General features: G+C 42.3%; 1 protein-coding gene across 1 annotated transcript in view; it reads left to right on the top strand.

The window, feature by feature from the left end:
* DNAH11 (dynein axonemal heavy chain 11) overlaps positions 1-14,522 on the top strand; it is a 270,299-nt gene that overhangs the window by 192,162 nt on the left and 63,615 nt on the right. The window contains exons 58-61 of the mRNA XM_090046787.1: positions 18-161; positions 642-824; positions 2,568-2,669; positions 10,261-10,395. Coding sequence (XP_089902913.1) covers positions 18-161; positions 642-824; positions 2,568-2,669; positions 10,261-10,395 — 564 coding nt within the window. The remainder of the gene's footprint in view (positions 1-17; positions 162-641; positions 825-2,567; positions 2,670-10,260; positions 10,396-14,522) is intronic.

The raw sequence follows: 14,522 nt of genomic DNA, 5'->3' as shown, positions 1-14,522 counted from the left end.
TTGCGTTTATTTTTTAGGTTAACCTCACAGAACTGAAAGCCTTCCCCAATCCACCGATTGCAGTAACCAATGTTACTGCTGCAGTGATGGTGTTACTGGCTTCTAAAGGCAAAGTGCCCAAAGACCGAAGTTGGAAAGCTGCAAAAGTCTTCATGGGAAAGGTACTGACCTGTAGGAAGAAGAGACAGGAAATAAAGTAGTTAATTAGATATGAGAGCCAAAGGAAGTTTATTTCAAATATAATATCAACAAAAACAGATAAATCATTTCTCCATGTGACTTCCTTGGTAAACTCAAGTCAATATGTGCATCAGTTGTGGGCTATTAACAATTTCAAAAAATATAGAAACAGTCAAGGAGAGGAAGACTTGTATCATTTTGTCTCATATCAGACATTCCCCAAATGAATCCTGAAAAGAGACACAAAGATGTTTTGAATTGTTATGTAAAAGTAAATTATGCTTTAGGTTTTTCTTTGTCCCTTTGGCAGATTTTCCATTCAATTTTACACCCAAAGCAGTAAAACATATGCAATGCAGTTTTTGATTTCATGCAGTTAAGTCGATAAAACAAGAGATAACTTGTGATCCTTGAATGTTCCCTGCAAGGGATTTGCTAAAATAGGTCTCCTATTTTTGCAGGTTGATGACTTCTTACAAGCTTTAATTAAGTATGATAAAGAACATATACCTGAAAATTGTTTGAAAGTGGTCAAGGAACTTTACCTGAAAGATCCTGAATTCAACCCAAACTTGGTTCACACTAAGTCCTTTGCAGCAGCTGGTCTCTGTGCCTGGGTTATCAACATAGTAAAATTCTATGAGGTACCGTTTACCAATATATTTTGTTGCTTACCAGAACAACAGCCAGATTCTTATCAGAGCAGCTTATGATTCTTGAAGACATGAGCTCCTTTCTTTAGTGGAAATATAATGCTAAAGGCAGGCAAAGATTGAAGGTGGAAATATTGTTGGTGTTGAAGTCTCAGGAGCTGTAGTACTAGCAAAAGTTGAAGCCAGCAGATTCCAACACTAATCTTGTCATAAAGAATGACCACAGGTTCAGTTTGGTGACAGAGATTCAGCCAGGTTTATTGTCTACAACCAAAGCCCTAACACATTTTAGCCTAATAAGTACATCAGACCAGGTGTTAATGCATTTGTGCCTATGGCAAGGTAGTTGGCACAACAACATGCAGGCTCTCCTAGGCTACTGTAAAGTTCCTATGCTTCCAACCTGCCTTTTATACAGTGATCAAATTACATATTACATTCCAGCTGTATCTTTGCTTTGTGGGCATCCTGTTCTGGGTACTCCTACCCTAGTCTTATCACACAGGTACTGGACCATCTTGTGCCTAGAACAACCATCCTTTCCACGTATCTCATGATAAGATTGAGCATCTTGTGCCATCATCCTGACCATGCTTGCACATTGCAACTTCTGTTTGTGTAAGGGGTTCATACATTGGTCAGGTTTGCTGGTCAAGCCTACTCCATTAATGCTTTAGCAAAGCCTTTATGTGAGTAGTATCTATATTTATATATATGTTGATTAGTGCTCCAGTGAAGCCCACATTCCCCTCCTTTTTGTCTTATAGAGGAGGATGTCTATCATCCTGGAAAAGCATAATGTACAGACAGAAGGCAACCCAGTGGGCTAGAAACAGTTTTGATTTATGCAGTGGTAATAAGCTATATATGATGATAATAGATAAGATACTGATAACATACTGATGCTGATAAATGATACTACTACAACCTAAATGTACATGAGTATATGTAACATGCATAAAGCCTCAAAGTTAGCAACCCAAGAAACCCAGAGGTTTTAGTGTTGCTGTTACATCAATTTCATCTTCATGCATTCCTGTAGCATTCCAATCACTGATTATTTCTACAGTTTCCCCTGGTTCATAGTCTTTCCAGAAGTACTCCCTGTACTGAGGCTCTTCTGGTATTAGAGCACTGAATTAATCCACAAGAACAGTGGGCCACATGGATTCTAGTTTCTTTTTTTTAATGTTCCACGATGATTATATCTCCAGAGTAATACCACCATTGTTCTCTGCAAGTTGTTTCCACTAAAATTCCAGTTCTGGGCCAGCTGTCCAATGTGAAATCCATAACAGCCACCTTTGCAAATATATTAGTTTCCCTGGTTTTGGCATAGCTGATACCTTCAGAAAAAGAGGAAAAACTTCATCTATACATATAATTCAACCGAGTAATAATTAATGAGGGATAAATTTAAGAGGACCCTCCAATAACTAGATTCTAGACATGGAGAATTAAAACAAATTATTTTCCATAACTATAATCTAATAATTGGGAGGTCATCTTAAATTCAGGGTCATCTTGAATAAATACAGTGTATGTATATGGCTATAGTTATACATTTAATATAAGGTTTTGATGTTTCATAACTGTATGAGAAGTTGTGAGGTAAAATAAATATGACCTGCTGGTTCATCGCACAGTTTAGAAGCTCTTACATGACCAATTTCAGTAGTGAGTTTAGAGCCTAACTTGTGTCTCAATAAAACTGCCTTGTTTGTATTTCTGAAGGTTTTTTGTGAAGTGGAGCCAAAACGTCATGCATTAGCTCAGGCAAATGCTGATCTAGCAGCAGCCACTGAAAAGCTGGAAGCAATCCGGAAAAAGCTTATTGTAAGTATTACAAGAATGATGTGATGATAGTCCTCTTCTCATACCTTGAGCTGTTTTAGTGGCCTGCAACCATCTCTATGGCAAAGCACAGAATCTGGCCAGAAAGATGATTTTATTTCTTCCCAGCTCTGCAATGGCATGCAGGCTTTATTTTAACACCAAAGAGATGGTAGTATTAAGCATTATACTGCTTTTGCTATAAGCCTATTGAAAGGCCTTCTGCATTTTCAGCTATAGTGTGTTAGGCAGTTAATGAGAAGTGATAGAATTTCTTCAGAGCCATTCAGGCACAGGATAAGGAATAGACTTAATAAACAAATATGACAATCAGTATAAATAACTGACTGCGATTTGTGCCAGCTATATATTTTCAGAGTCTGTAGTTTGTATAGATATTGACCTGTTGGACTGTAGGAATAACTTCCAGAAAGGAGTTGGTAAGTTCAAGCCTATCTGTGTTTATGCTTGGTAACAATTACACCATAAAAATTATATTAGCTATTCTCTAAATCTTTGAAGAAAAGAAAAACACCCAAGAAACTTGGAGATGGAAACCATAAACTCATCTTTTTTCAGCCCTGCCTGTCTTTTGAGTTAATGGTTCTACCAAAGAGTGTATACATAAAATATTAATTGAAAAGCATTGTTTACTATCACTTATTTATTTTTTGGACTAGTGCACTACTCACAGTATGTTAGGCAATCTTTGAACATCAATGAAAATGCTCAAAACAGGAAGCATCCTCATCACAATTGGCTAAAATGGGTTAATTAGTTAGAGTTAAAGTATTAGTGGAGTCATTTGCTTATTTAGTGCTAGCACTAAATGTTCATGTTCAACTTCAATTTCCGCAAAAGCTTGAGCTTAAGTTTCTAATTCAAGTTACTACCCAAATAACTTTGTCCTTCTTACTCTTTTAAACTGAGACCCACCATAAAGACTTCATAACCTAAGATGACAAACAACATACAAAGGATGCACAGACTGCATGTAACACAAAATATGGGGATTTTTTGTTTGTTTTTTTGAGGTGTTCCTAGGTACTTTAAGTCAAATTCCTTGTTAATGTAACTCTTCTGATGTCACTGCATTATGACATCAGATAATTTGTCTCTTAATTTAAAATATTTGCTATTTTATTTAGGCTTAGTCTTTCATTCTATCAATATATTGTCCAGCTTTCCTCATTCTGAGGCATAGTTATACTTTGAAAAGTTACCTCAGGGAAATAACACTGTGGCAGGGTGTCTCTCCAGGGGTGGCCGGCCAGCCTCTGGAGTCCCTGCTGCCCTTACTTTGTGGGTTGTCACCCTTTCTAGTCACCCACTGTACCTTGATGTTGATAATTTGTATTGAGGGAGGCTTCCCCCAGGCCTGCTAAACTGTTCTCCCAAGTAGCCACCAGGTGCATATGGTCTCTGCCTTATGGGCAAATTGCATAGCTCCGTTCCTTCCCTACACCATGCTCTATGCCTCACAGATGGCATTCTCATTGATGTTTTCTTTCACTTAAGTTCCCTTCTAGGGTTCCTGGACCCTTGCTGGTCCCACACTCTCAGCAGGCTCTGGACCCCTCCCTGGGTCTCGAGGAACCTCCTCCCCACTTAGTTCCTCCCCAGCCTCCAGACTGCTTCAGCTGTCTTCTCTGTGGTGGTGCTCCAGAGTTGCAGTCTTCCTGCTGAGGTGGTGTTCTCTCAGCAGGCTCCAGATGTTACTGCCAACTTCTCTGAGGCCCTAGTCTTATACCTGCCGGCTCCCCAGGTCAGCTGACCTCCCCCCTCCCCCCAGCTAGCCCTGGCTCACATCTGCCAGCAGCTTTGCAGGCTGCCTGGCCTCTTAAAGTGGCAGGCACCCCAAGTGCCCTGCCACAAGCACCTATTTATTTTCATGTCTACTGTTGTAATTATTCAGAATCCCATATGCTTGTTTTCTCAGCCAAAGTCAGATCCCACCCCCTACCTCCCACCAGACATGTTTTTTTTACCCTCAGCCCTGAAGGATCAGCACAGCTATGAGAAAGCAAGCTGGATGCAAAGATATGTCTTAGGATGGAATACAGGCTTTCTGTTGGGGCACTGCTACTCCAATAGAAGCACTGAGATGTACCTGTGGAACTCCACATCTGTCTGGGTAAAATTTAGCCTGCAGAATCCTTAGTACTGAAAAAAAAAAATCAAAAAGAAAAAGAGCCCATCTTAACATTGTCATTCTAGTGTTAATTTGCAGGACTGTCAAATAGGGGTGAAGTGCTACTGAGGAAATGTAATGATCCAGAAGTAACTGAGAGGTCACAAATGTGGGACCTCACATGGTCAGCTTTTATTCACTTTTCAGAAAAGAATGCTTGCCTCATTGGTCTACACTTGATATTAGCTCAGAGGATTTCTCTGATGCTTCTTACAGTTCATTCAGATCCAGTGCGACTTCATTTCTGCCCTACTAAATGCAGGCACCTTCCCCTTTTTGCGGATTTCTCTTAAGTGTTCATTTTGCGCTGGTTCTGCTAAGTTCCCTTTAAAGGTGTCCTATACCATGCACTGAGTTACAGTTCTTACAGCTATCTGTCTCTTGTATATGGCTTTTTTTACCTTCATATTTAATATTAATATGTTTCTCAACCATCATGTCAAATACACAATAGATCTTCAGACAAATTTTCTTGTACAAAGAGGATGGATCTAGTGGGGGGCCGTGGTGGTGTGGGTGCAAAGGTGCACAGTTGTTAGTCCAGAGGTCACAAGTTCAAGGCCAGAGCAGAAGCACCAATCATGGTCTGCTAAATACTTTAATACAAGAAGAAAGGAAGGAGTGACATGGTGAGTTAACTGCCTTTCACTCCTAATGCCATATAAATTATATTTTAAAATGACAAATTAAATCTGTCATGTGCATACAATTTCATAATTAATGTTATTGTATTAATGTTTTTAAATGTCAGAGCTATACCAAATGTTACATATGCTACATATTGTTAATATTTATTGCATTTTAAAATCAATTAAACTTACTAAAGGAAGTGGTTTCTCTGTAAAACTAAGTACACTGAACTTTTCTCACATATTAAATCTTTAGTGCATACATGTACACATTGTCATCATTGCACTATCATTGCCAGAGTGCTCCTTTCTGCAAGTTTTTCCTTTCAGTGAATATCCTCATTGTCTTCACTACAATACTCATGCTGCTTACTTTGTTGTAAATGTGTGAAGGAGCATGCCCATGTTAAGTGCCTGTGAGAAAATACAGCAGACAAATTGATGGGTTTTTCTAAATAAAACTAATTCATAAATATTTGATGTAGCAGCATTTAACAACCTCTCTTTAGAGACTTTGCTATTACTTCACTGCTGTTGAATATGTACCATACTATGAGTGCAATGATAATATTGCATACTAAAAATCTTGTGACAGATGTACACACACACACACACACACAGGGTTCTTAGGATTCCACCAAGTTCATACTGGGGAGAGGCAGGGAGAGACCTTGTTGTTTTTATAATGTATCACTAAAGTGACATAATGCATGTATAGACCACTTTGTAGAAACACTGTAAAAATACAAGAGGATATAATCCAGCAATGCTGAGCTATGCTGCCATCAGATTGCATAATATTGTTCCATGGCACTACAAATATTAATGTATAATTTGTTCAATACTGTTGAAGAATAAGTGTGCTTTAGGATGAAAGGCTTTAGGTAAGTTCAGTGTTATTAGAGTTATGAACTTACAAATAATTTATTGAGAGGTTAAATAGGACAGCGCTTTATCACATAGCAACTACTCAGCAGTAACTGCCTATATCCATGCTCTAACACAGCACTAAGAAGCAGCAAAACTGTTAAAGATTACTTGTCTTTCAGGTGTTAGGGCTAAGTAGCCATGTATTAGGTCTACTTAACCCCAGGATATGCGTATGCACTCGGGCAGTTCCTATGGAACACCTGATGTGCATAATGCCCTGATCCCCTTTACCTCACAGTAGAACTTGCATCTCACAGGGTGCATATACACTTGCAGTTCATGCAAAACAATAAACTCCAGAGCAGTTTGAGCCAGCGTGAACTGTTCCCAGGCACAGTGTTTACATGTGTGTATGGGACAGCAGCAATTTGAGCTGAGGTGGAGCAGGCCACCGGTGTGCTGGATTGACCAGGCACAGTTTACGTCTGCAGTCAACATCTACATATGTGTTGCAGCACAATGAATTACCCCGTGTAAGATACTACTGTCCCCAGAAGGTAAGTAAATGCAATGTTAGTTGAGCCAGTTTCAAAAGGAGGGCTGGAATGTGCTATGGACAAACAAAATGCATGTCTTCTTGGACCTGTCCTCAATTTTATTTCTTCTATATAAATTTTGGATGCATTCTTTTTCTACCCAAACATCCCTAGAAAGTGACAGCCCATGTAGCACTCTCTGTCCATCAGAGACTCCTCTCCAGCTGATGCCACCCACTCAACTATTTTTCTAGCTAATCCTGAGGACGTTAATGGTTTAGTGTCCCTTTGATCCAAGACTCAAGCCTTTTACCAGGAATTCTCTGATTGCTTGTTTGCAGTCCCCGTGGATTTGCATGTGCAAACAGCTGATCTTGGTCTTTAGCCTAAGACTTTTCTGCCAGAGAAATCATAGAACCTTGTTTTTTGTGAGCAATTCTTCCATTATCTCCAGGAGAGTCATTTCTGTTCTGAACCAGAAGATAACTCAACAGTTTCTGAAACTGCTGTGGGAGAGCAAAATGGCTTTAGCAGATTTGTTGAACAGTCATCTTAAAAAGTTGGGTTTTATTATATCTCTTCCTGCATCAAGAGTTTTGTTTACAAAAATGACATTTTTTCAGCTGGTTAGCATTTCAGTTTGTTAAGCTTGACATGGTATATTTTCTGGGTTTTTGGTTATAGCCGTGTTGGTCTAAGGACATAGGCATGCAAGGTTCTTTGAGTAGATGTAATATCTTTTATTGGACCAACTGAGTAGTTGGGGGGGAAAAGGTCTTAGCAAGCTTTTGGGTTTAGTCACCCTTCTTCAGGCATAGGGAGTCTCTGCCGGTCTGAGACTCCTAGGAGTGAGATAAGCTAAAGACGACATTGGACTTACAATGCAATACAACCTGCCTGACATCTGATTCACCAGGTACCTGCCTGACTTGACCTCTTACTCTTTTTTTCCCCCCCACCTTTTCTTCCTTCCCCTCCCCTACTTTTCCACCCTTTGTCTTCCTGTTTTCCAACTATTTCCTTTTTCATTGACGGTCTCTTTTTTTGCCCGGTTGTCACGGTGTGGGGCTTAGGAGCGGTCGTGATCCCTCTAGCACCCCCCTACCATGTCAATTAGGCAATCCAGCACCCTCTATCCTCGCCCACCATGTCTTTGCTGTTATATGGTTCAATAAGGGAGGCTGCCTTTTATCTCCTAATACACGGTATATGCTGAACTATCCCGTTCCATATGGGGTGACTCGGTACACCCCAGCCCTAAGGGCTATGCGTGCCTCCTACCTCCCCTTTAACATGCCCCAAGCCTCGCTGCTCATCCGGACGTTGTCAGGTCCTTCTCTTCTCTGCCCCTCGCCTGGCGCCCCCTGGGCTTGTCACGCAACCGACGCCCCTCTACTCATTAGCCCTATCGGGCTTACTGGTGGTGCTTTTACCCACTGGGGTCGGCAGCCTAAGCCTTTCCTGGTCCCTCTGGGTTCTTGTCAATAATAAAAAAAGTGTCTAATTAGGCTCAGGCGACCTAAGCCTTACCTGGCCTCTCTGGCCCTTTTGGGTCCTGTCAATGATGTATGTCCAGTTAGGCTCAGGCAGCCAGAGCCTTACCTGGCCCCTATGGGTTTCTATTACTGCGGAAACCCTCCGGAACACCTTCTAGGCTGCACCCCTCCTGGGGTGACTGTCAATCATACATGCCCCTCTTGGGGTTGCTTCTTGCTACCAGTGCCCCGCCTGGGGCCTCTCTTCAACACGTGCCCGCTCCCATGGCTTCTCGGCACCTTCCCCAGGCTCTATATGGCCACAGATTTGCCCTCACTGGGCTAGTCACCTTTACAGCACCCACCCTAGGCTTTCACTCATGTGGCTCCCACACCTGGAGCCCAACACAAGTCCCTACAGGCTTCACTCTGGTGGTAGGACCCTCAGGCAGGGTCCTCTGCCCTGCTCAGGTCTCTCACTATCACCCATGCAGGGCTACCCCCTGTGCCACCTAGGCACTGAACAGCTGTGCCATCCCAGTTACCACTCGTTTGCCCACACAGGGCACTGGGAACCCCCAAGCAACTGGGGAGCTCCCGTGAGGCCCCCTTGCACCCCTACAGACTCACCCAGTCCTCCAGTGTTAGCAATATCAAACAGGGAACACAAAAGCCATGAACCAACCAGCTGCAACACAACAATAAACCTTCTGGCTATAACATAAGGTCCAGGTCCCACCTGGCTTTCCAGTAAAGCCTCCTGGTCAGGGTTCTCTCCACCCACGCCATGATGCAGCTGCTCACTCTAGCAATCTGCTCACCTCAGCTCAACTCCCCTGCAGAGCTCAAGCTCCTGCTCCTGCAGCTGCCAGAAGAGAACTGCTAGCTGGGCTTCAGCCTGGGCTGTTTATAAAGGCCTGGTCCTGCCCCCTTCTGGTCACCTGACCAGCATGGTTGCCCCAGCAACCATCACCTGAGCTGCCCCCTGTGATTGGCAGCTGCCCTCATCCCTTCAGGAACAGGGCACCTGTGTTACCCTGTGACACTGGTATTATTACCATTGTAATGTTTCCCTTTGGCCTTTTTCCCCCCTGCTTGCTGCCCCCTCCCTTCCCTGCTTTACTTTTTTTTTCTAATTTCTACCTATGTATATTTTCGCTGACATCCTGTCACACTCATAGCTTCTTTCGTTCCTTGGAATCTCAGACCAGCAGAGACTCCCCATGCCTGAAGAAGGGTGACTGAACCCAAAAGCTTGCTAGGAACTTTTTTCCAACTACTCAGTTGGTCTAATAAAAGATATCACATCTACCCAAAGAACCTTGCCTGACATGGTGTGTTTGTCACTCAAGCATCTGACCCTACTGTCATCTTCCTCCTATGTTTGGTGTTTTTTAACCAGTGATAAATACTGTAGCCTTCTTTGCTTTCATCTCCCATTTGTAAAATGGGGGTGATATTTCTTAGGCTCTTTATGCCATCAATTTAAATTTTAAACTCTTTGAAGTGGGACTGACCACTTAGCATCTGTTTGTAGAGACTATAGACATATGTGTTAATGGCCTCAATCAAGTTGGGGCCCCCAAGAACTACTCTAATAAACTTCAGTACTTAATCATATTGAAACAGAAGCACTATCCTTTTAAAACAAAATAACTTTGGGCTTTCTCCTTTCATTGCTGTCATTATATGTCTTCTAAGGTACTCTGGGAACTATTATTATTACAAAATATGTAAATGTGCCAGGAACTGCATAGACCAGTAAGAAGTCTCAATCCCTGTCCCAAAGAGCTTAAATCCTTCAGGACAGAAGATATACATATACCAAATATTATTACTGAAGTACAGAAAGATACCTGAGATAACAAAATCTAAACCTGACTATTTGTGCAGGACCTGGATAGAAATCTATGCAGACACACGGCTTCATTTGAAAAAGCAATAGCTGAGAAAGTTCGATGTCAAGAAGATGTGAACCGAACCAGCAGAACTATTGAGCTAGCTAGCAGACTTGTCAAGGGACTCGAGGCAAGTAGGCTACTTCTTAATGCCGTTTCTACAATTAGTAATTACAATATTCCAAATATTTGTTAAGTATACGAGTTATTTTTTTTAAATCTTTAGTAGAATGCATAAAATACCTATGTGAGAGAGAAACTTAGAATCAGTATAGTAAAAGAAAACCCCCTAAAACATGCAAGAAGTTTACATGTAATACAGCCAAAATCTGAGAATGTGATCGGTGATGCCATGCATTTAATTAAAATTACATGCCATTACCTTGCTTGTATTTGTATGGCCACTGGGGAATGACAAAGTCACCACATTTACACAATTGTGAACACATTGTGACAGCCTGGGCAGTCTCTGGCTAATAAGCAGAGAGACTGAATAATCTTCTAGGTCAGAAATGAGTCGCATTATATCCACTCTCATTGCACCTAAATTTTAAATAAGTGGAATATGCCAATTAGATTGTTTTGTTTTGTTTTCTTTGCAAACCATTCATTTTAAAAACACAGGTGGTCACTGAGATTTTTTTGCAGGCAGGTGTAAACAGGTGTAAACAGATGCCCTGTCAATTTGCTAGTCAATTTCTAGAAAGCCACTCAAGTAAGTGGTAGTATATAATTAAGTTCCCCTCAGTTCACAGAGATAAAATTTTGACACACATCTTGACACAATATGTGAAATGTATTACATCCCCTATAGTAGATAATTTGATGCATCTTATATTCCTAAAATATTCCAGATCATTTTAAATAGATTTTTAAAAATACATTAAATTTTATTTGGATTCCCATAAAGTTTTGCTTTACTTAATCTCAAAGAACTCAACTCTCTTTTGACTAATGACTTCATTTCTACAAATCAATCCATAGAAGCCTGCAGTCAAATTAATTATGTTAGGTTGGACTACAGGAAAAGAGTTTTAACTTATTAAAGCTACCTGAAACAATTGAAATAGACCAGTTTTTTGTCATCTGCAACTAGTTAATTTCTCGTTGTTCATTTTAACTTCAGTGTTATTCAGAAACTTAAAGAATAACATTTAGTATTTGGCTTGTTCCAAACCAAAGTGTGCCATGTGTGTTGTTATGAGTTATTACCAGGGATCCTGATTTAAAAAAAAAAATTGCAAATTCTCTGATAAAACCACAAGTTCTCTGATATAAACCCCAGGATCTGCAATGAAATTGAAACACCATCCTATCTATCTATCTATATCTATATATCTATAGATACATATATCATGGTGTTTCTATATATATAGCTATATATTCTATAGATATATATAGGTATCAATTGCAAATAAAACATTGTGTTCAATTTTATAGCAATGTGGAAGCCTACCAGTACCTCAATAACAATAATAAAACAAATTTTAAAGACCTATAAAGGTTGGTATTTGATTTTGGGATTTTTATCATGGAAAATCAGAGCTCCCTCTACCCGCTTAGCTCACAGAACTCAGGTCCTGACCCCTGCAGCAATGCCCAAGCCCTGGCTGCTACCTGTGGGAGGCAGCAGATGCTTCAGCATAGCAGAGTGCGGAGCCCAGCTCCCCTTCCCCCACAGGCAGCATGGCTGGAGCGGAGCCCGCCAAGGGATGGGGACAGGCTGCCTGCTGCAGACTCTGGTGGGGTGAGGGGGGAATGGCTACACACACTCCTGAGGAGTAGGGAGACCCATCTGTGTGCAGGGCAGGGGCAGGCTGCCCACTGCAGGCTCAGGCTCCCCACCCTGCTGCCCTCTGCCAGGGCCTCCACAACCCAGTGGATGGGACCCAGCATGGCAGGCCAAGCAGGGCCAGGCAAGGAAGCTCCTTGCTGCTGCAGGCTCTGTGCTGCCCTGGCGATGCACCCCCTGCCCACTCCAGAAGAGCAAGGGGCACAACCCCACACTGCTGCCCCTGCTGCTGTTAGGCAGGGGACACCTTGCCAGGGCAACATGGGACTTGCAGCACGAGGGAGTTTCTCCACCCGGCCCCACTGTGCCCTGCCACGCTGAGTCACACCTGTTGGGCTGCAGAGGCCCTGGGGAGGGTGACAGGGTAGGGAGCCTGAGCCCACAGTGGGCAGCCCACCCCTGCCCCACACAGATCTGGGGGGCACAGGTCCCCCTGGCCCCCCCAGGAGTGTGTGCAGCAGCGGGAAGCCAGCCCTACCTCTCCCCTATTCCCTGGATGAGCCACCCAAGGCTCAGTCCCACTTCTCACCAGGGCTCTGCAGCTGTGCATGCCAGCCCCAGGTCCCAAGCCCCATGCATTGCTTAGCTGGGCAGCAGTTCCAGCCCCACCCCTGTCCATCTCTCTCCCTCCCTCACTAGGGGCCTCAATCTCCCCACCCTCCCCCCCAGACTTACCTGCTTTCCAAGCTGCCTGGCAGCTATGTGCATATACATGCACATGGCACCCTCTGCCTGACCACCTTCCTTCCACTTCCTTGCAGGCTGGAACTCTGTGAGCCCACAGAAAGCAAAAGCGAAAAATCCGCATGTTTCGTTGTTAAAATGAGAAATCCATGTTTTTCTCCATTTTTCCATGAGAAATGGAAAACCTGGATCCCTGGTTATTATCTACATAGGAGAGGTTTTTGTTGGACCCAGACAAAACTAAGACCACCGTAAGCTGGCAGAGTCTTACTATCTTGTGTAATCCCATCAAGTTCTGTTGGTCTATGCCCAGAGGTAGCAATGAAGTCTTGCTTTTAACAGTTTATATTGAATCCGGAAAGGGTTGTTTCTACAGGCTAAGGGTCATCTTTAGTAATGTTTTTATATAAGCTAAAGAAAAATATTTAAAAGGATTAATTGAGAATGTCAAGTCTTTTCCTCCAAGAATAAATTCTTTTTTACTAGAACAGGAGACAGTTAACTTCTGAAAAGCATCAAGACTGATGATTTTGTCTATATAGCATTGACCTGGAAGCTCAACCATTCAGACTAATAAATCAGGCAATTTATATTTAATCATTAACTAACTCCCGAGCTGAACAGCTGTTCAAAATTAGAAATGGGTCACCTCGGCCAGGATGACATTACAGGCAATCTATAATGCATTAGAATAAAATTATAGTGATTTTTAACTGTCTGGAAATTTATTACACTGCATGTTCCAACTCTTAAACCCTTGTTAGCCAATGTCACTAGTGATTTATGGTGGTTGGGTGGTATAGTAAAATTACTGAAGATTTAAATAGACGATCACTCTATGTTTAGTAAATCTTCAAATTTCAAAGCTATTTTGCAGAATGAGGTGGGTGCACTTTATTGTTTATGACTTACCAACTAGTGACAATAGGGAGAGATAATGGATAAATCAAAAGGCTTTCTTGTAAATTAATGGATTTATTGTCTGGTTGCCTTCAGTAAATGATTTAAGGAAGAATCTAATGAGTTCTGCAGAAAGTACTGCAAATCTAAAACACTTCAAATGAACAGTGCTAAATTTCAGAGGTAATTGTTAGTGATTTAAACAAAAACAGTCTCTATCCCACCATTTGTTGGCTGTCTTATACCTGAGACACAAACACTGTCACGCACATCAAGTTCTGCTTCGTGAGTTTGCATGGTGACATTTCAAAAGGATGTTCAACTAAGCATTTTGTTTTACATGAGAATATTTGAAGTGCCATTCACTGGGGACATAGCCACTTCACCTAAACACCGGTGGGGGGACCGCCAGCCCAGTAAAGGCCCTCTCTGACGTGACTGCAGTTGCCTCATCGATCAGTAGAGAGGAAAAGAAAAGTGGGGGAGAGGTAACTGCCTTGCCTGAACACCAGTGGGGGGACCGCCATCCCCCTCTCAGCAGCAGGGCACAAAACTTGGGTTTGGCCCTTGGGTGCAGCATGGTTCTGCCCTGGAAGTCTCTCTGACTGCCCTTTTGGAACCAAAGATAGGCATTTAGGGTCCTGAAAACCATGTTCCTGAAAATCTCTGTGAACATTTTTGAGTTCAAGTAGGGTTTTATGAATGTGGCACCTGGCCCCACCACCGGGCTGAGGCACCAAAAGTGTTTGCCCACCTGGATCAAATGGTCAGGCAACACGCTCACAATGACCCCTTACAGACTTTCGGGCCGCGCCAGGGAGCCCATGTCAACCGCTTGCAACACAGGAGAGCAAAATTTTTCTAAGACCCATGGCAGACAC

The sequence above is a fragment of the Crocodylus siamensis genome, chromosome 5 (genome assembly GCF_052110815.1).
Source record: "Crocodylus siamensis isolate JL-2025a chromosome 5, ASM5211081v1, whole genome shotgun sequence".
In the NCBI taxonomy this organism is placed as follows: domain Eukaryota; kingdom Metazoa; phylum Chordata; order Crocodylia; family Crocodylidae; genus Crocodylus; species Crocodylus siamensis.
This window is presented reverse-complemented; position numbering and strand designations above follow the sequence as displayed.